The sequence below is a fragment of the Microtus pennsylvanicus genome, chromosome 22 (assembly GCF_037038515.1).
Source record: "Microtus pennsylvanicus isolate mMicPen1 chromosome 22, mMicPen1.hap1, whole genome shotgun sequence".
In the NCBI taxonomy this organism is placed as follows: Eukaryota; Metazoa; Chordata; class Mammalia; order Rodentia; family Cricetidae; genus Microtus; species Microtus pennsylvanicus.
The window spans coordinates 36,193,660-36,215,539 of record NC_134600.1 but is presented as its reverse complement, the minus strand read 5'-3'; the positions used below and the strand labels follow the sequence as shown (position 1 = coordinate 36,215,539).

Below are 21,880 nucleotides of genomic sequence, written 5' to 3'. Positions count from 1 at the left end.
AGATATCTGTTTAATTGCTCCCCCTTTCCGTCCCTCCCCCAACTCAGCCATCCCAAGTCCTCATGTTCTAATCCTCCACCTCCCTCCTCTACTCCCCTTCCCAGTTTGCCCAGGAGATTTGGTCTGATTTGGATTAAGGTGCATCAGCAGAGGAGATGCTTATCGGGGTGCAGAAACTTTTCAGATTGTAGCCTGGTTATCCTTTGCTTTACATCTAATATCTACTTGTGCTTGTGTGCATACTGTGCTTGTCTCTCTGAGTCTGGGTTACCTCATTCAGGATGGTTTTATCTAGTTCCATCCATTCATCTGCACATCGAGATTTCATTGTTTTTTACTGCTGGGTAATACTCCATTGTGTTTATGTACCACATTTTTATGCATTCTTTATTGAGGGGCATCGAGGTTGTTTCCAGGTTCTGGCTGTTATGAATAATGCAGCTATGAACACAGCTGAGCACATGTCTTTGTGGCAGGATTGTGCGTTCTTTGGGTATATATATCCAGGAGTGTTATTGCTGGATCTTGAGGTAGACTGATTCCTAATTTTCTGAGAAACTGCCATAGTTATCCAAAGTCACTGTACAGGTTTGCACTCCCACCGGCAATGGAGAAGTGTCCCTCTTACTCCACATCCTTTCCAGCATAAGAAAGATGTCATTAGTGTTTTTGATCTTGGCCATTCTGACAGGCGTAAGATGGTATCTCAGAGTTGTTTTGATTTGTGTTTCCCTGATGACTAAGGATGTTGAGCAGTTCCTTAAATATCTTTTGGCCATTTGAGATTCTTCTGCTGAGAATTCTGTTTTTAGAACTGTACCCCATTTTTTAATTGTATTATTTTCTTTAGCAACTATTAATAAAAGAATTGCATTAAATAGTTCATTCTACTGAATATTCTGTGGTATAATTTCTAAAACAATGTATATCATTAAAATTTACAAACAATAAATTTTCTGAGAGTAATGCAGAGAATGTCTTAAACTTGGTTTCTAATTGAACAGTCTTTGCTGTCATCTTGAATGTAAGAGATCCCAGCATCAGAATTTGTGTGACTTCTGTCTTAGGGCCTTTGCCCTGGGGAATCATGGCCTTTGGCTGTGGTGAGAAACCTGTGACTGCGTTCCAGGATTACTTTACTTACAGTTCATTGACAACAGAGCAGTCACAGCGAGACATATACAACTAAGAGCTTATTTGTAAAATCTCTGTTTTTATGCACTAACATATTTTTGTATTTAGTTCTTCTGATTGCACAATACCTGGACACTGACTGATGAAGGGCAGGTTTTAATTTACCCAGCAGTATGAGGCTGAGTAATATGGCACCCTAGGCTGGCATATACAGGCTGAGTAGGGGTCTCTTTGCCATGTGGCTTATTGCTTATCTTTTTCTTACTTTATTGGTTCTCTTATTCTTGGAGATGGGAAAGGTTAGGAATTAAAATTAGATGTGACTGGACTCACTTTTCAAAAGCCAGAACAAAATTTTTCCTCTAATGCCAACATTTCTCCTAGCTTATACTTATTATAGCATAGTCATTTCAAAATGATTTAGGACTGAGGATGGCCGTACCACTCTATAGTCCCTGTACTTGAGATGTTGAAGTGCAGGGTCAGGAATGTAACAACACCCTTGGCTACACATTGATTCAGGACTAACCTGGACTTCATGAAACTGTCTTCAACAAAACAACAGCAAAAGCAACAGAAGGAAAAAGATTTTTTCTAGTAAATGATAAGTGGCACAGCCATTGCCTTGGGAATTCTTCACCAGAAATCTAACTGGCCTGGGCCAGTGAGATTGCTTGCTGGGTTGAAGTGCTCTGAGCAAGCATGGTGTCTTGGGTTTAATGCCTGGGACCTACAGTAGAGAGAGAATCAAAAGCTGAAAGTAGCTGTCCTCTTATCTAGTTACATATGCCACGCTTCCTGCCTGCAGCAGTAGCAGTAATGACGTAATAGTAAATATAAAAATTAAGACAACCAGTGGTCAGCGAGATAGCTTAGCTGGTAAAGGTGCTCACTCATTACTAAGGCCAGTGACCTGAGTTCAATCCCTGGGACCCACATGGTGGAAGGAGAGAGCCCTCTAACCTCCACAGGCATGCACACCACCAGATGAACAAATAAATGAGGCAATTTTAAAACAAAAAAGAAACCTAACCAGGGCGAAACTACTTCCTTCTTTCCCTGTTCCCATTACCCCCCACATCCTATTTCATTTAAGTTTAAAGTAAACCTTTAGGAGAAATATAACCCTGTGTGTCCATGATTGTGTGTGGATGTAGAGGTCAGAGGTGTCTCCCTAGATTAACTCTTTTTTTTTTGGCTAATTTATTTATTTTGAGATAAAATTTAACTGTGAACTCCTCAGCATTAGCATTGCTTCTTGAGAGCCTGTCTCTTCACAGCACGGGCACATAAGAACTCAGCTCGGGTCTTCCTGCTTCTTACCAACTGAGCCATCTTCCCCAGCTCTCCAAAAAAAAGGCTACTTTTAAGGAAAGAGGTGATATTGGGAATTTATTTTGAAAAAGGGAATTAAAAACCCAAAGATAAGCTTATTTTATTGAACAAAATTTCAGTTATGTCTTAGGATTTCTATTGCTGTGATGAAACACCATGGCCGTAAAGTAAGATGGAGAGGAAAGGGCTTATTATTCAGCTTACACTTTTTTTTGTTTGTTTGTTTGTGTGTTTTTTTGAGACAGAATTTCTCTGTAGCTTTAGAGCCTGTCCTGGAACTAGCTCTGTAGACCAGGCTGGCCTCATACTCAAAGAGATCCTCCTGCCTCTGCCTCCCAAGTGCTGGGATTAAAGGCGTGCGCCACTATCACCAGGCTTAGTTTATACTTCTGCATTACTGTTCGTCACTGAAGGAAGTCAGGACAGTAACTCAGACAGGATAGGATCCTGGCGGCAGGAACTGATGCAGATGCTATGGAGGGGTGCCACTTACTGGCTTGCACCTCATGGTTTGCTCAGTCTGCTTTCTTATATGCCAGAACCAGCAGGCCAGGGATTGATACCACCCACCATGGGCTGGCCCTCCCTCAATGATCACTAATTGAGAGATGCCTTACAGATGTACCCTGTGGAAGCATTTCATTATCCGAGGCTCCCTTCTGGCAACTCTAGCTTGTGTCAAGTTGATACACAAAACCAGTACAAATTACAGTAAAAGTTACAACTGGAAAATATTCACTAACTTTTTTATGAACAAATTTTCTTGACACACATTTGTATATTAAATAATACCGGGCTAGTTGTATAACAGCACTATTTAATGTCTTTTAGGTGGTAATGAAATTGTGGTGAAGAGCATTTGCTAATTACATAAAGGCTTTATTGTTTTTGTTTGTTTAGTGTGTGGTAAGTAAGTATTCTTCATGCTTATCATGTTCTTGTTGATTAAAAAAAACTTTTTAACCTGCGTCTCCTCATTTCTCAGTGGTTTTGCTTGAAGTTCAGTGTTTTTTTATTAGTTTATGAATGTATCATTTGCAGACTGTCTGTTTCTGTATGTTCTGGACTTTGATTTTACTGAAGTGGGCCTGACTAGGACCTGTTTTGAAGAGTGAGGATGGAGTTAGTGATAATCAAGGACAGTTGTTTCAGTGTCCAGTTCATTAGTGATACTTTTTTTCTTTTTTTTAAATTTATTTATTTATTATGGATACAATATTCTGTTTGCATATATGCCTACAGGCTAGAAGAGGGCACCAGACCCCATTACAGATGATTGTGAGCCACCATGTGGTTGCTGGGAACCGAACTCAGGTCCTTTGGAAGAGCAGGCAATGCTCTTAACCGCTGAGCCATCTCTCCAGCCCCCATTAGTGATACTTTTTACATCTGTATAATTTCTGCCCTTTTTCTTTTCTGTATTGTCATGGTGGAAGTGCTGAGCTTTTTTCTTTCTTTCTTTATTTTTAAGGTTTTGGCCTCTCAAGATGCAGGTCAATTAACCCATCTTCATTTTCCCCACATTGCAGAGCACTGGCTTTACTCAGCACCTTTGTAAGGGTCTCTTATGTGGCATCAGAGTAAGCATGGCAGCCAGCAAAGCTACTGCAGTCTTTTTCCATTTAGTGGGAGAGCCTCAGAGAGACTCCTAGGCCTAAGCTTACTACACTGAGAGCGTAGATCACAGATAGTAGTCTATGAATATGTGAAACAGAGGTAATTGTAGTGATTTCAGGAATGGAATTGGAATCAGTGAGGTATTGATTGAGCACAGGGGTTGGGAGATGTGTCTCTGAGCTAAGTTTTCGAAGCTACTCTGCCTTTTTATCATTCATGTACTGAGGTCTATTGATAGGTTTTCCTCTTAGCCTCTAAATATACTAAAAAACTTTAAACATTTAAAATTCTTTTACAATTTCATTATTTGGTTATATTCTTCTAAGTCCCCTGCCCACTTTTATTTCTTTTTGTGGGTGGGTGCTCCATTACCGTTAGCAAGGGTGGTATACCATTTTCTCCAACCCAGCAACCATTTAACTGCCTGTTTGTCTTAATTAGGGTTTCTATTTGCTGTGAAGGGACATGGCAACTCTTAAAAGGAGAACGTTTAATTGGGGTGGCTTACACTTCAGAGGTCTAGTCCATTATCATGGTGCGACATGGTGGCATGCAGGCAGACATGGTGCCCAAGAAGGAGCTGGGAGTCCTACATCTTGATCTGCAGGAGACAGGAAGTGAACTACCACACTGAGCATAGCTTGAGCAAAGACCTCAAAGCCCACACATTGTAACTCACTTCCTCCTATAAGGCCACACCTACTCCCACAAGATCATACCTCCTAATAGTGCTACTCTATTTGGAGACCATTTTCTTTCAAACCACCACACTGTTGCTTCTCAGAGAGGGGTGGCGCCTTGTGAACTTCCCAGTACATATGGTAGTAGGCCTAGACTTGTGCAAACCCTTTTCTGTTATTGTTAGCAATTTCCAGACTTACTTTTAACCTTCCCCCATTTTTAATTTTGAAACTTTTTTCTGTTTTATTCTCTCTCTCTGTGTGTGTATGTACACTCAGGCATGTGTGCCAGAGAAAAGCTTTTAGGAGCTGGTTCTCTTGTACTAATCCTAGGATTGAGTTCAAGTCTTCAGGCTAGCGTGGCAAGCAGTTTTACCCACTGAGCCATTTTGTAGGTTCAGACTCTTGATAAATACTACCCTATCATCTTAGGTTACTTCAACACACGTGTGTTTCTTATGGCCTAAAATGGCTCCACACAAATATAGGGCAGCAATCTTAAAAAATCTTTCTTTAGGGACTGGAGATATATCTCATCAGTTAAGAGAACTCTGCTTTTCCAGAGGTTCCGAGTTTTATTCCCAGCACCATATGGCATCTAACAATATTCTGAAACATAAATTCCAGGGGATCCTGTTTCCTCCAGTGGACTCTGTGGTACTAGGCATAAACCACGGTGCATAGACACGTAGGCAAAATGCCCATACCTTAAAATAATCTAGAAAAATCTTTCTTAAGTACTTCAAGTAAAATCAAGTTTACAGATGGTTATGTAAGAAATTTGTCAAGTGAAAGGAAGATTTTGTTAGAATCTAGGAAGCACTATATACCTGATTTACTGAGTCACAAAAGTCAAGGGTCTCATGTTGAGTTTGTGATGAAATTGGCAGGAGCACCTCATGTTTACTGCACTCTGTCTCTTCTGCTGTCGTTATTATTAGTATTCTGAGAGGATTATGTCTTCCTGTTTTTCTCCTATGATAACTGTGTGATCTTTGTGTGTGTGTGTGTGTGTGTGTGTGTTTGTCTGTTTCTGGTCTTTGCTATAGGCTCTGTTCTGAATGTAGCAGGAGTTTTGAATGTCTATATATTCTGAAATGGAAATACTAGAGGCAGAAGGCCATTTACTACAGAGTCACTCTTACGTCACTCATCATTACCCGCAATCTCAGTAACTTTTAAGGCGGTAGTAAAAATTGTACCTAAAAGGGTACGTATAAGCAGAAAAGTCTGTGGGTGCATCCGAAAGGATGAACATAGAGGTTGAGGATGTAGCTAAGTTGGTGGAGTGCTTGTCTAGAATGCTGGAAACCGTGGGTTCCATCCTCCAGCACTGGATAAAGGTGTGGTGTTACACGCCTGCTGTCCAATAGGAGAGTCTTCATGAGTTCAAACTCTCATTCTTGGAGCTAAGTAGCCAGTTCAAGCCCAGTCCTTCAGATACCCAGTCTCAAAAAACTAAGTAGGGAAAGCTTTAGTTACCTTTGTTTTGTTGTTTATGAGACAGGGTTTCTCTGTATAGTCTTGGCTCCCCTGGAATTAGTTCTGTGGACCAGGTTGGCTTCCAAGTCACAGAGATCCACCTGCTCTGCCTCCCAAATGCGGGGATTAAAGGTGTGTGCTGTCGTCACCCAGCTTTGCTCTTCTTTGTGTGTGTGTGTGTTGTATAATGTGTATGTGCTGGATTTGGGTTGCGCATGCCATAGCATGCATGTGAAGATCAGAGGACAGCTTTGTGAAATTAGTTCTCTTCCACGTTTATTTTGGGTTCTCAGGCTTGCACAGCATCTAAGCCATTTTGACAGCCCAGTGTGTTTCTTTGATTTGGTTTACAAGGTATACGTTAGAAGTGGAAGAAGAAGAATATGGTGTTACAGACCACCTTATTTTAATCAAGGCTAATTAGAAGTGGTATAATTTCAATTCATATAAGGCATGCTAAACCTACATTTTAAAAGCCAGTATACGAGAAGGCTGAGGAGTTGGAAGATGGCTAAGCAGTTGAGACCACCCACATACTACTCTTGTAGAGGACCTGACTTCAGTTCCCAGCACCATGTTGGGCAGCTCACAACTGCCAAGGAGTTCCTGACACCTCATGCCACCATGGGCACATACACCTTTTTTTTCTTTGTTTTAAATGAAGACCAAATGCTCAACTTTGGTTGCTTGAGTCTGTGATAATTTATTTGTTGGAACCAAGAAACAGTTTTTTGGAAAAAGTGGAGTATGATCAACTTGAACCACTCTTCTTCCTGTAGATTCTCATTATAAATTGATGCAGTTCAGCTATATGCGCAATAAGCTGACTAGCTCAGTTGGTTTATGAAAGTATCATTCAGTTAGTCTAATGTTATATGGCTGGCTCTGCATGAATTTATGAAAAAGTTAGTTATATGGGTGAGCGGGATCTCTTGGTGTCCAGGAAAGAAAACTGTGTAGTGGTTGTGGTGTGAGAAAGTGTAGCGTGTTTGGGGTCCCACATGGAATAGAGCTTAGGGCTTACAGAGGATAGCATCTATAAAAGCGAGAATGTGGCAGTTATATCCCAAATAAGACAGTGGGATGCATCTGGGAGTCCTCAAAAAATTATTGGCTTGGAAGAGCGATTGTGCTGTTCACAGTTAGACTGTAAAGGGCATGCTTAGTGGCAGATGACATACTGAAGGCCGAAATAAAGTAGACATGAGGCCGAGTAGTTGATGAGTTCAGTTTTAGATACTGTACACACTCAGTGACTATTTAATGGAAAGTATTAGGGGAGATTGGGGATTTGGGTTGCACAAAATATACCAGACTGGCAAATCATGTACAGTATCATTAATGCCTTTAGAGTTGTTGAGAATTAGGCTACAGACGTGTTAGTGAATGTGGAAGGTTCTTAGTGTCACCAATATGTGAGAATTGGGTGGAAGATGATAATCCTGTGATGGATTTAGATTCCAGAGAATCACACAAGTAAAAGCATTAAGAATAAACAGCTGAGGGGTGGTGGTGGCGCACACCTTTAATCCCAACACAGGGGAGGCAGAGGCAAGATCTCTGAGCTCTAGGCCAGCCTGGTCTGTATACAGAGTGAGTTCCAGGACAGCCAGGGCTATACAGAGAAACCTATCTCCAAAAAAAGAAAAAAAACAACCCCCCAAACAACAACAACAAAACCCAATCCCCCCCCCCCCAAAAAAAAGAAGGAAAAAGAACAATGTCTATGCTTGATCATATATATCTGTAGACCCAACTACTCTGGAGAATGAGACAATAAAACTTATATTCTCCTATAATTTTATGCAGAAACTAAAACTTATTTTCTGTGAGGTAAAGAAGCATATTGTCTTTCCCTCCCTCCCTTCTGCTTTTTTTTTTTTTTTTTTTTTTGAGATGGGATTTCTCTGTAACTTTGGAGACTGTTCTGGAATTCGTTCTGTGTATTAGGCTGGCCTCAAACTCACAGAGATCCTCCTGAAGAAGCATACTTTTAAGCTGTGAGTAGAAGTAGGATCATGGGACCATGCCAAAGGATGAATTAAAGGCTTGGAGATGTAAGGAGCTAACTGTAATACCGTTGAGCATTCTGAGTGTAGCAGTGTGTTACACAGATGACAGAGGTAACACAGATGGAACCTGAAGGAAAACAATTAGGTTGACGGACTTTTTATTTTTTAATTTTTATAATTATTCTTTTACATCTCCATTTTGCATTGAGAGTGTTCTGTGTGGGCCATGGTATTTATTTGGAAGTTAGAACAACTGCCAGGAATTGGTTCTTTCCTTCCAGTATATGGGTCCTGAGGTTTGAATTCAGGTAGCTTCAATAATAGCAGGTGCCTTATCTATTGAGTCATCCCAGGTTGATGAGCCTTAAAAAGATGGTATAGAAATACAAATAGAGAGTTTGAGTAATGGTTGAAGTAATAGGTATTCGCAAGGTTGCAAATATATGAGAATTCAGTAGTGGTGGTGAAAAAAAGTATTTTTTAAATTGTTGGAGATAGGGTGGGGGATAATGTCTTAAAAGGTAACTGTAAACACACGTTGGATTTTTAAATGTTAATTTGTTTGTTTTGAGACAGTGCTTCTCTGTGTAGCCCTGGCTGTCCTGGAACTCACTCTGTAGACTAGGTTGGCCTTCAACTCAGAACTCCACCTGCCTCTGCCTCCCAAGTTCTGGAATTAAATGTGGGTGCCACCACAGCCCAGTTGCTTTGGAAATTCCTAATAGCTAACCAGACCCAGTGACGGTAACAGATTCAGTAGGGATAAACAGGTCATGGTGTAGGTAGAAAGGCACATAGGGCTTCACAAGGTATGACACTAATGCAGAGTTTATAATCATCAATGAAACTTTGTTTTTCTGGAACTAAACAAATCTCATGATTTGGTGGAAAGGTGAAAGGGATATGGGAAATTGTTTCTTGTATTGGTAGAGTGTTTTTTTATCCCCACAGTTACAATAGTTAAGTTTTACCTTGAAGATTTTTTATACAGACAAACTAAAATAAGAAGCTCAAAAATAAAATACTTTTTGCAACAAAATATTGTTAAAGTGACTGTGTTTCAAGATGTTTCACTATGAAAACATGTAGGGAGCCTGAGGTAGAGTACAGTTAGCCTCTTCATACAATAACATACTGACTGCAACAACAAAAACATGTTAAAGTTGATAATTAAAGGGAGAAGAAAGTGAATATAAAAATATGGAAATGTCAAGAAAGACAGGCCTGCGCCTCATTAACTCTAGGAGTGAGAGAGTGCTGTGCTTCGCTAGGCAGGCCTTAGCAGCAGGCAGGGAAGGAAAGCTTCTACAGGCCAGGCACATTTGCTGGACTTTGCATGGATTATTTAATAATAACTTGGTAGTGGTCTGCCAAGTTAAAATATTTATCTCTGTTTTATAGATGAGAGAGGCTTTAGAGAGTGCAGGCAGTTTGCTGAGGTCCCATGGTTACTGAAAATGAAGAAGTCCCAGGCAGAGCCATTCTCCTTTTGAAATTGGGGGGGGGGGTGTTGACTGAACAATTTCAGTGTGGCCCCTTGTACTGGGCTCTGTAAACTACCTCAGAATTCTCAAAGTATGTTTTATTATTATGCCAGTTTAGTTAATTTTATATTGCCTATGGGATGAGAATATAGGCTTAAATTAGGGAAATCCCTTAACACTTGGAAAGAATTTTCCTACTGTGTTGTATTTATGCAGCTAGTTTTTTTCTTTACATTTTTCATTATTTTAATTTTATTAGTGTAATCAGCATTTAAAAACATTGTTTTACCTTGAGGAAACACGCACGCACACATGCGCGCGCGCACGCCACACACACACACACACACACACACACACACACACACACACACACACACACACACACACACACAGAGTTCCTGAGGCCTTATAGTTTTATTTATTTATTGTTGGTTTCAGAACTGAGGACCCGGCCCAGGTCCTTGCACTTGTTAGGCCAGTCTCCACCACTGAGTTAAAACCCAAATCCCGATAGTTTTATTTTTATGTGAACTTTTTAAAAATAAAAGTATCCTGTAATTTAAAAAATACAGTTGAAAATACTTCTCAGGAATAGGAAAAACAGCTTTTCATATGAAGTAATAATACTAGGTTTTATTCACTTGAAATTGTGAGCCTTGGCTACTTGACAGTGTGTTTGGTCAAGCGTTGTGTATTTTTCCTGGGTCTTTACCTTTGCTCTGTTCTTTTCATCTTCCCTTTAAGTCCTTTTTCTGACTAACTTGGTTCTAGCAACCATCTTCTCACCTAAATTGAACTTGTACTCAAATTTCTGATGTAGGCAGCATTGCCGGTCCTTTCCTGAAAGGACAAGAGTATCATCTCTGCTCGGTACCTGGGTGTTGCTGTGCACTTGTATACTGTGAAGGAGGAGGGGAGAGCTAAGGTGTAAAAAAAGAAGACTCTTTTTGAAGGCATTAGGGACTAGATATTAAATATATCTTTAATTAAAGACAGTCAGGAAATTGTAACAAAGATTAAGCATATTTTAATCATTGAATTGGGGTTTTGGTTTAATATTTCATTCTTAAGTGACAAAAATGATTCACTGAGCCATATTTTTCAGGGCTAATCAAATAGAAGCAGGCAGGGGTTGCAAATCTGTTCATTGCAGATTTAAACATTATAATTTAGGCTTCTTAAATTATTTAGTATATTGAGTTTAGATATTAGCGTTTCTTGTTTGTATTCTAATTTGTTCAAATTGAAGCCTTTTTATAGAGCTCGGGTAGTTCTGCCTTGGGGAAAAAAAAGGACACCCCTCTGCTTAAAAGAAATGGTACTTCCTGCTTTCATAAACAGTCATGTGCATAGTTTAGCAAGGCCTGATGCCTCTGGAGCGTTTTCCCTTTATAGCACCATTGAATCCGAGTCCTAACAGAAGTACTGTGAATCTTGTGGCCTCATTCTGAACAAAAGGGATTAGAAGAAGAAAAATCTCTTGATATAAGGCTTATAAGCGAGAGCAGGCAATCTTGGTTGTGAATATTTTCTGATTTTTCCAGAAATCAAGCAGAAGATTGAGCTGCTGATGTCAGTTAACTCTGAGAAGTCGTCCTCTTCAGAAAGGTACAGCTACATCTCTTGCATGAACAATTAATGGTGTAGCATTGCTAAGAAACAAATAGGACATATTCTTTTCCTTGTCAAGTTTGCTATATAATGTTGTACTGCATGCTGGCATTGTGCTGTATTGAAGATGTGTTTGGGCAAGCTGTTCTGCTTTGCGAAGGGTAATTGTTTTTTTTTTTTTTTTTTTTAAAGAAAAACAGTCAGCTTAATCAGCTGCAGCATGCACACCATAACACAGCAGACCGCTGGCTCATGTGTGACAGCTGCTGAAAACTGAAAAAAATTTAACCAAGGAAATCTTGTGCTTTTTAAAGGAACTATTATGGGATTTCTGTTCCTATTTTTTTGAGGTTGCTGCTACATAGAATTTTCAAGGATATTTATAATATCTAGCTTAAACATAGTTGATTTTTTTGTAATAAGTATTTTTTTAATGTACAAAGGGAGTGCCATTTGTACATAGCTTAGGAATGGCAAACCCACAGATTAGTCACATTCTCTAAAAGAGATGTGATGTTTCTTCAAGTCTCTGCTAGGCAATGGAACAGTCACTGCATGCAGTCATGGTTCATGCCTGCAGGTAAGGACAAAATGACTCAGAAGTATTTTTAAAGCAATTATTTTATCTGTCATTCATATGATTATACCTGTAAGCAGATATTTTATGAAAAGTACTATTTTCCCTTATAAGCAAAATGAAGATACTTTTATTTACTGTAAAAATGAGATCAAAGTTCCCTATTTTGATAAATAAATTCTGTGTTCACTTCTGTTTATCAAAATTGTGTATATTAAATATGTATCTAAAATGTTTTGAATTGAGGTTCTTAGGCAAAAAGTTGACAGTTACCTTTTCTTTTGCTTATCTTATCAATTTGTACTTAATGTTAATTGTATTTAAGCCATGTTGATTCATCTTTTCTAGGGCTAATTTTCAGGGCTGTCTTTGTTCATACATTGAAAATTTAGGAAAATAATATGGAAAATTACTTGGTGATAAGGAAATGATAGAGGAAAAATATTGTTAAAACAAGAACTAGCTGATCCTTAATGGCAAAATGTGTATGAGTTTCAGGGCATGATCTGATGACAAGATGATACTGACTTAGTAGAAATAGGTAAATAAGCTTCTGCTTGCAACTTTGGTTACAAATGAGATGTAGCTACTTTCTGTAGAGTTTGAAAATAAAAAATAGCTAAGAAGGTTTGTGTTTATTTCATTTATTTATTTATTTTTGACCTTTCTAACTTCTGGTTTGTGGCTAGCCACCTGATCACAATCATTCTGTTTGTTGAGCTGCAAAACAATCTTGAGCCTTGTGGATGTTCTGCCAGTAAAATGGTGGTGATGGAACAGCAGAGAGTAGGTAGGGTAAGCAGCGAGCAGGCCAAGCACCGGTATAGAGTTTTGTACTAGAGTGTACTTAATGAGATGACAGCAATAATCCTGCAGACTCTTGCGGTAGCATGAATCCTTTATTGATAAATTGCGAGATGAACACAGTGGATGAATATTTCTGAAAAAGAAGTTAGAATCAAGTGAGTTCTGACTAAAACTCATTGTATTTGGGAAAACACTCTAAAATATTTTCATGATTTTATTTACTTAGGCTCTTGTATTTGAAAGAAAAGAGTGTACGTGTTGTCATAATTATAAAGCTTAGAAACCAGCTGCTGTGAGGATGTTTTTTGGCATGGTTTACTGGAGCTTGCCTTGTTGATTTTGATTTTAGTAGATGCATAGAGTTCTACTGGGCAGTTGTGATAGTCTTGCTAAGGTGGTGAGAAACAATACTTTGTAAGCACAAAATTTTTTAATTAATATAGGTATATTAAAATGCCCCTTTTTTCACCATGTCATTAAAAGCCTTATCATTTGACCTTTTAGCAGTGATTCTCAAGCTTCATAATGCAGTTCTTTATGTTGTAGTGACCCCCAACCATAAGTTATTTTCATTCCTACTTTATAACTCTAATTTTGCTACTGTTATGAATCGTAATCTGAATATCTGTGATTCCTGATGGTCCCTGCTGACATATTGAAAGGGACATTTGACCCCCGCTCAAAGGTATCATGACCCACCAGGTTGAGAACTGCTAATTTAGGGAATCTGTAAAAGATAAATCTCAAGTGTAAAAAGTTCATTATCTAATACCAGTGTTTTGCCCAGGATGTAATATCTTATAATATTTACCACAGTTTCAACTCATTGTCCATTAGTTATTATATATATTAATATTATATATTAATATAATTTTATATATAATATAATAAATAATATATATATTTTTTGGTTTTTTTGAGACAGGGTTTCTCTGTAGTTTTAGAGCCTGTCCTGGAACTAGCTCTCGTAGATCAGGCTGGCCTTGAACTCACAGAGTTCTGCCTGCCGCGTGAGTCACCACCGCCTGTCTTCATTAGTTATTATATCTTAAAAATATTTTATCTTTTAAAAAGTAGATTTTGTCTTTTTTAAAGATGAAAAGAAATGATTAATGATTCTATGTGTAGTAGCTTAAGTGTTAGTGATTTTTGAGATTTTAATAGGGCCAAGATTCCAGATGCCTATCAGTAGGTAGGGCAGAGACTTCTGGTTTCTTTTCCAAAGAGGGAGAAACTGTTGAGCTCTGTGCACCACAAGGTATTATTCCTGTACTCACCTCTGTGCCCACAGTTTGGTGGATCTTCTGAGAGCTCTTGTAGAAACAGAGTGTGGTAGGTATGGGATTTGTGCTGGGGTGTTGTTAGTAACCCTTTCACTTTATACTTTCAGTCCACTATGTAGAAAATGCTCATCTTGTTGAAACTAATATTTACTGCATTGATTTTGTTCATATACTTTTCTAAAATGGGAAAAGTATGATAAAGAAAAAAAACAACTTAGCTTAATTATGTAGACTTTTGAGAAGACATCTTCAATGAAAAATGAAATTGGTCCAAAATGAAATGTGTTTAGATAATGCAATGTATGAATGGATCACAGTAGTTCTTGAAATTAATTTTAAAGTTATGCTTTTAGCTCAGATGAAATAATGGAGACTCATAAGGACGTAATTTGGTGAGGAGACATGGAGTACATGTGCTCCATTTAGGAAGGCCACTCCCACGCCAAGCTAATTCAGCTACACTCAGCTATAGTTTTTCATGTTGTGTTTAGAAGGAATAACATTTTTTTTACCACTTCACCCCCCAGAAGAAAATTTTAATGTACCTTTCTAAAGATTAAAATCGTTTAATATTATTGATATTTGATATTATTATTTGATATTATTGAATGCATGACAAATTACAAAACAACTGGTATGTGTTGTGGCCAGTTAAGAGGGGACATCTGCTGCAAGAGACTGCCTTCTGGAGGTTCCAGGAATAATCCCACCACAAATGCTTCCTTTTTTAATTGAGTGCTTGTTGAATGAATGAACATACTGATTTGTTAACATGGTAGCACTGGTGCTTAGACACAGTTTACGCGTTTGTCCACTCCCGTTTAGTGTAATAAAGTAAACAGGATCGTTAATGGCAACAGTTAAGTTTTCACCCATTCCCCCCACCCCTTTTGCTTTGTTCTGGCTTTGCCACTCCTGGAGTTCATGAGGTAGAGCATGTGGTTAAGAGGAGGAATAAAAATCATGCTAGGAGAAGGGTAGCAATTGCTCACTAAACAATCCAGATATTATTTCTCCTGTTGGTTGGTTGGTTGTTGGTGCTGGGAATTGAACCGGATACTACTAACTTCTTAATAGGGACGGTGCGGGGAGGGGGAGAGAGAGTGCAGAATAAGAAGATGTACGTCCCACAGTCACTTAAAGACTAGTAATTCAGTGCTCTGATTAGGATTTGTGTTTTCTCAGGACAAGCTTTTTGTACTTATAATGTGATATTTTTATTGTCATAAAGAGAGTCCTTGTAGCCTCACAGATAGTCAGCAAATACTGAATCCATAAGTTGCTTGCTGCCTTTTCATGAAGGAAGAAACAAGTACCGGAAAAAATCATAAACGTAATGCTGTATCCTGTATTTGACCAGTGCTGGATAAACAGCATTGGTGAGAAGTAATAGGGATGATAAATAGATCCCTGCCCCATGTGAGAGCATTTATGTGCACCACTTGTGTTTGTTCCTGTGTCTTTTAATTTCCTTTCTTATTTTGGAGCAAAAGAAACCTTGAAGAGTAATGAAAGGAGGAACTTGATGGTAACGGTGGTCCCAGAACAAGGTGCTCTTCATCTACTCCAGCCTGCTTGGTGAGGTCTGAGCAGGACAGATGGACAGCCAGCCAAAGCATCTCTCGTCTCCTCACACACACTAGGCTGTGCATTCATTGGTGGCCCTGCTCTTTCTTCCCTTTGCCAGGCCCCACCCTGACACTGCTTTCCTAGTGTCCTTGTTTACAGGATAGATTTTTTTAAGTTTTGTTCGTAGGGTTTTTGTTGTTACTTTTTTTTAAGTTTAGTTTATTTTTTTTTGTGTGTGTGTGACACATAAGAAATCTTTGCCAAGCCTAGGCCCATTTAAATTTTCTGCCGGATGTATTTTTTGGAAGTTATATGTTTTTTCCCCTCCTCTTCTTCCTCAATCCCCACCCCCTTTTTATGGGGGTGGGGATTTTGAGACTGTGTTTCTCTTTGTAGTCCAGGCTGTCCTGAAACTCCAGTTTGTAGACCAGGCTGACCTCATCATATGATCTGTCCACATATGCTTGGTTTAAAGACTTGTGCCACCATGCTCAACTAGAAATTATTCTCCTAATGTTTGCTCTACAGATCCATTCGGGGTTTTAATATTGAGGTAAGGATTGATAGTGATGTTTTAATTTTTTTTTTGCATATGGCTATTCTGTTTCTGTTTTGAATATTGTGTAAATAGAAACCTTTAAAACATTTTAAAACTCCGTGCTTGGTTACAGGAAGCTAAATTGGATGCTTGGAAAATGTTCACATTTATATGATGGAGTACAATATTCGTTGAGATTTTTGGCATAAACTCAACCTGATTGTATGGTTTGCCCCTTCCTGGTTGCATTTTGGCTGTGAGCTGTGTGGGAAGTCTCTGAATGAAGACGCTGTGGATCATGAGTGACAGAGCCTCCTCTCAGAGTTCTAGATGGAAAGCAGTGAGTTTCGTTTGTTTGGGCAGATAACTCTGAGAAGGGAGACAGGACTTTCTCCTGAAAACCCTGAGAGACATATGGCACCTGTGAACTAAGGATGCAGAGATCTCCTGCACATGCGCCGGATTTTGTGCTTCAGTGTCTTAAAGATCTGAGAAGTAGGAAGATGGCTGGGTTATGGTCCTCCCTTCTAGAATCCTTGAGTACAGTGCAGTAGGAGACCTTCATAAGCAGAAGTAGTAGGTGAAAAGGAAGATATGGGTGAAAGTATACTTCGGTGGTTTTTGTTTAAACATGTTTAGCTTGACTGGGTTCCCTGGCTTAGTCCCCAGAATTAAAGTGATATGAGAGAAGACACATGCCTTCCCTTTGTCTCTCCCAGTGCTGCCCATGTGCTTCATGTGTGTGGTCACTGCTCTTCAGAGTTGATAGCTTGGGTCTACTTTTATCCATTTCACCTGTTGATGAGTGTTGTTTGTGGCTGTGGGCTTAGGTATAGTGCTGCTTTGAGCATTTGTATGCATGTCTTTTGATAAATGAATCTGTGTATGCATTTCTGTTGAGTATAGGTTTATAAACAGACAGGGACTGTTTTTTGGAACAGATGTTATAAAGGAGATGAACATTAGAACTTAGAGTCATAAGGGAACCATCCCCACTGATTATCATGTTCTTTTTCTTTTTTGGTTTTTCGAGACAGGGTTTCTCTGTGTAGCTTTGGTGCCTGTCCCAGAACTAGCTCTTGTAGACCAGGCTGGCCTCGAACTCACAGAGATCCACCTGCCTCTGCCTCCCGAGTGCTGGGATTAAAGGCGTGCGCCACCACCCCCTGACTTATTATCATCTTTTAACAGGTCTAGAGGCCATGCATGTTAACATTAGTTTTTCGATTCGGTTTCAATAGCAAAATAATTACTGAGGTAAATCCTCTTAGAAGCCTTTGTATAAACTGCAAGGAAGAGCTTACTTTAGAAACTGAGGAAATAAATCTGTCTTGTGGCATTTTCATAATTTATAAACTGTTTTTAAATTGCACTTGCTCTTGAAAATTTCTTGAGCTAGCATAAAAGTGCAGTCTTGCCATTTAATTTTTGGTTAAAAATAGCATTTATCTGAGCTGCCCTTTTGTTGATAACTATGTGCTTTACTTCCTACATTATTATGTTTGTTATTCATTTAATCTTTGATTTTGTCTGATGTTAGAATTGTTGCTCACATCATAGCCTATGTAAACCATTTAAAACACAATCTGTTGGGAAGGCCATTCACTGTAAAAACCCTTCACTTGTATTCCCATGGTTCTTAGGATAAAGGTAATATGAGGTCTGGCCTACTGAGTACCCATGTTTTTAGACTCATCTGACGACTTTATGTGTAGAAAAGAACTTTGTGTGAAGGCTTTTGATACAGGTAATAGTCTGTTCTTTGCCACAGGCATAGGTTAAATTATAGTCACAACAAATTAACTCATGTAAGCTATCAAGATTTCAATTCTTAGTTCTTTTGTATCATGTAGTTTATAGTTACAATTTTTACATTTATTTTAATGTAAAATAGAAATTAAATCTGAATGCTTTCCGTTTCTTTACAGCAACAACAAAAAGCATACATTTTCTCCTAGTGCCAGTGTTTTGTGTGTCATTTGTTGCTGTACTAATAGTTAAAGCATCATGCCTTTCTGTTACATTTAGTTGTAGTTAAGCACAGGAAATATAACAAATTCTTTCAAAAGAATTTTTCTGTTTCTACCTGAGGTGGGGAAACAGTGTCCTAGGTTTAGTCCAGATGCTCCTACATGAAAGACTGGAACCTGAGCCATAGCCTCTGTTCACAGTGAATCTCAGTTGGCAAGTGTCATAAGTGAGACTTGTGTAGGATTCTCTGAATGTAAGAAGCTTGTAAAAGAAGCAGAATCCTGAGTATGTTACCAAGTCCTAGTAATAATTTCCTCTTATCTTGGAAGCTTCTCTTTGTATATCTAGCCAGATGGTGGTGGCTCACACCTTTAATCCCAGCACTTGGGAGGCAGAGACAGGTGGATCTCTGTGAGTTTGAGGCCAGGCTGGTCTACAAGAGCTAGTTCCAGGACAACCAGGGCTGTTACACAGAGAAACCCTGTCTTGAAAAGCAAAATAAAACAAACAAAAAATATTGTGCATCCATATGTGTGCATATTGTGGGTATGTGGCACTTATGTGCCGTGATGAACATATAGTGGTCAGAAGACCGCTTGGTGCAGTCTGTTCTCTTCTCCCATCATTTTGTATGTTCTGAGATCAAACAGGTTGTGAGGCTTGTACAGCAAACACTTTACCTACTGAATGAGGCACCTTGCTGACTGGTTGATTTTTGTCTTTGTGACTGAGGTCCTTCTCAGTAACCAAGATTGTCCTGGAACTTGAGATCATCTTGTCTCAGTCTCCTGATTGCTGGGATTACAGGCTGTGACACTGTGTCCAGTGTGAATCTTCCCTTAATTGGTAAATTATATGAGTTTACCAGGAATGGTTCAGAACATACTGTGCTCAGCAGCTATTGTAATGACAATGACAATGACAAAAATAACTGCTTTTAATGACTGTAGTTCAGATTCCTGATGCAGAAGAATCCTTTATATATCATGGGGCTGAAAAAAAATCATGACTGATTTTTATAGATTATATTTATTTTCTGTCTGTGCAGCATTTATCAGCAGCTGCTACAAACCATTCACTCTGATTTTTTTTTTTAAATCTGCACACCCCAAAGACAGCACAAAATCATAGATTTTCTACAGATAATTGATGTACAATATTTCTACAGCAGATAATATTGGTGAGTGCTTGTGCTCGTAGCTTGGTTTATTTCTTGGGCATATAGCGCTGAGCACTGTTTCATGGATGATGCCGCAGTGGGTGGACCTCGGCAGTGCTTAAAAGTACTGCATGTAACTAGTAATTGCGTTTCTGTTTCAAAAGGCATTTTCTTAACATGTTTTTATTATCTTTACATAAAGATATGTTTTGCCTACATATCTATCTGTATGTGTGCAGTCCACAAAGGAAAGAAGAGAGTGTAGAATCCCCTGGTCCTGGACTTACAGATGGTTGTGAGCTGTCAAATGGGTGCTGGGAATTAATTGAACCTGGGTGCTCCTGAAAAGCAGCCAGTGCTCTTAACTGCTAAACCATCCCTCCAGCCCTAAAAATTACATTTCTGGACATAGTACTTTAAAAGATGAGAGGTATGTATGACAGAAGGGAGCAGATAACAGCCACAGCACACGAGGGACTGCTGGCTGTGTGGAGATACAGGCCAAGGTTTGCTGGTTCTTCCACCCGGGACTGCTGGCTGTGTGGAGATACAGGCCAAGGTTTGCTGGTTCTTCCACCCGGGACTGCTGGCTGTGTGGAGATACAGGCCAAGGTTTGCTAGTTCTTCCACCCTTTTATTTTATTTTAGTTTTTGGGTCCTTATGTCAGATCGCTCTAGTGGGAGAGCATCTGATTCTCAGATGCAGATCACAGGAAACCCCTTTCTCTGTGCCACAACATACTGACCCACCTGTGCAGACCCACTGAGAGGGATTTTCTAATTGGCACTTGGCATCACATCAACAGGTAGAAGGCATACAATTAAAGTTGTTTGTTTTTTGTTTTTGTTTTTTTTTAGATACGGTTCTTCTGTGTAGCTCTAGTTGTCCTGGAATCGTTCTGTAGACCAGACTGGCCTCGAACTTATAGAGTCACCTGCCTCTGCCTCCCAAGTGCTGGGACTAATGACATGACCCCCAGCTCCAGGCTAAACTATATTCATTCCAAGGCTAGATTTCCAGATTGTAACATTTCAGGCGTTCTGACCCTGGTGACCACTGCTGAGAACTATATTCTAAGATACTGAGGCTTTCCTGTCAATTAGAGCTTACAAACATGTACTTCAGAGTGGTTGCACCATTGCCAAAACCAAAACACAGTATTGTAGTTTACTTCCTATCCTTGTGCGTTTTTTCTTACATTCTTAAAGAATATTCAATAGCCTAATCTTTGTAGTGTAATTTTACGCACGCACGCACGCACGCACGCACGCACACACACACACACACACGCAATTTAAAAATAAAATAAATTTTAAAAATATTTAAAATTTTGAGTTTGTGTATCTCTCATGTGAATGTGAATACCTGCAGGGTCCAGAGAGGATGTAGGAGCCGCTAGAGCTGAATTTACAGGCAGTTGTGAACTGTCTGATGGTGGTTCTGGGAACAAAAGGGTCCTCTAGAAGAGCAGAAAATGCCCTTAATTAATTAATCACTCAGCTGTCTCTCCGTCCCCATGTAGGGATTTTTAAAAGGTGGTGTTAAACTATATCTGTTTAAGAGGATATTCATTCACTTTGTTTATTGAGTCTTGGTTTTAGAAGTGAAATTATTACTATGCAAGTTTGTAAGGTTTTGCTGATGAACACTAAATTGTCCTCAGAAGAACGCACTTTACATTGTCTCTGCCAATACACACAAGGGTCCTCACCCACATTTGGTTTTGAGTGTTGTATTGCTGATGTTAATGAATACACTAAGTTGTGCAGACTTTTCAGTCTCTGTCTTGTGGCTTTTGCTCCAGTAAAGGCTCTCTGTGTACATGAATTAAAGTGAAATTAGTATAACTGACTTTAGTAAAAGACTTGTAGATTCTTACATTCAGTCATAGATTTTTGAAATACCTAAGGTGTCCTTAGGGTGCCCTTGACTAGCTGCTAGCTACCAACTGGAATAATTAATCAACGAGGGAAAAATTGTGTATTTTGTTTGCACTAATGAATCTTAATTTTTAAAAGCATTTCAAGAAGTTATATTCAAACTTCTCATTTCAGACAGATGGTCAGACATTCAATACAGATGGTTAGCTTGTATGAGGTCTCTTGCTCCCTTCTTTTCTTTCCTTTTTTTCTCCTTCTCTCCTGTACATACTCCCCACTTCTTCTCTTTATGTACCCCAGGTTGGCCCTCTCTTTTCTGTTATAGCCCAAGCTACCTCAAACTCATGATCCTTCCGTTTTTGCGTCAAGAAAACTTTTGGGGTTACACATATGCACTAGCACAGCTGCTTTCCCCCTTGTCTTCTCGTTCATGAAAACTGGCTGTTCCCTTGATGGGCTCCCTTTCATAAGTTTCACCCCAATTGTCTAACTCATTTGCTCTTGTGTCCAGTAGTATTATACTGTCTGGGTAAAAGTTTATCTCCTTAGTATAAGGTAGAGTAGTCATTTTTTTAAATATAAAATCCTTTTTAGGATTTCTTAGGAGATGCTAAATTTCTCTTCTTTTAGTGAGAAGGTTAACCTCCCACATCTTACTCATCGAATGTAGCTCCTTTTCCTAAAATGATACAGAACTGTAAAATTGATAATGAAGATAAGTAGATTATTAGTTTATACCA

The 21,880-nt window shown here is 39.0% G+C and overlaps 1 protein-coding gene across 9 annotated transcripts in view; it reads left to right on the top strand.

Annotated features, from left to right (window-relative positions):
• The window catches only part of Srpk2 (SRSF protein kinase 2), a 170,477-nt gene that overhangs the window by 62,524 nt on the left and 86,073 nt on the right, over positions 1-21,880 (top strand). For 3 of the 9 annotated variants that reach the window (XM_075955891.1, XM_075955885.1, XM_075955886.1), the window contains one exon: positions 11,289-11,352. The exons of 4 other annotated variants lie outside the window; for them this stretch is intronic. In XM_075955891.1, the coding sequence (XP_075812006.1) occupies positions 11,315-11,352 (38 nt within the window). In that variant the 5' untranslated portion in view covers positions 11,289-11,314. Of the gene's footprint in view, positions 1-11,079; positions 11,353-21,880 lie in introns of those variants that run through there. 2 more of the 9 variants (XM_075955889.1, XM_075955892.1) reach the window with 2 other exon arrangements.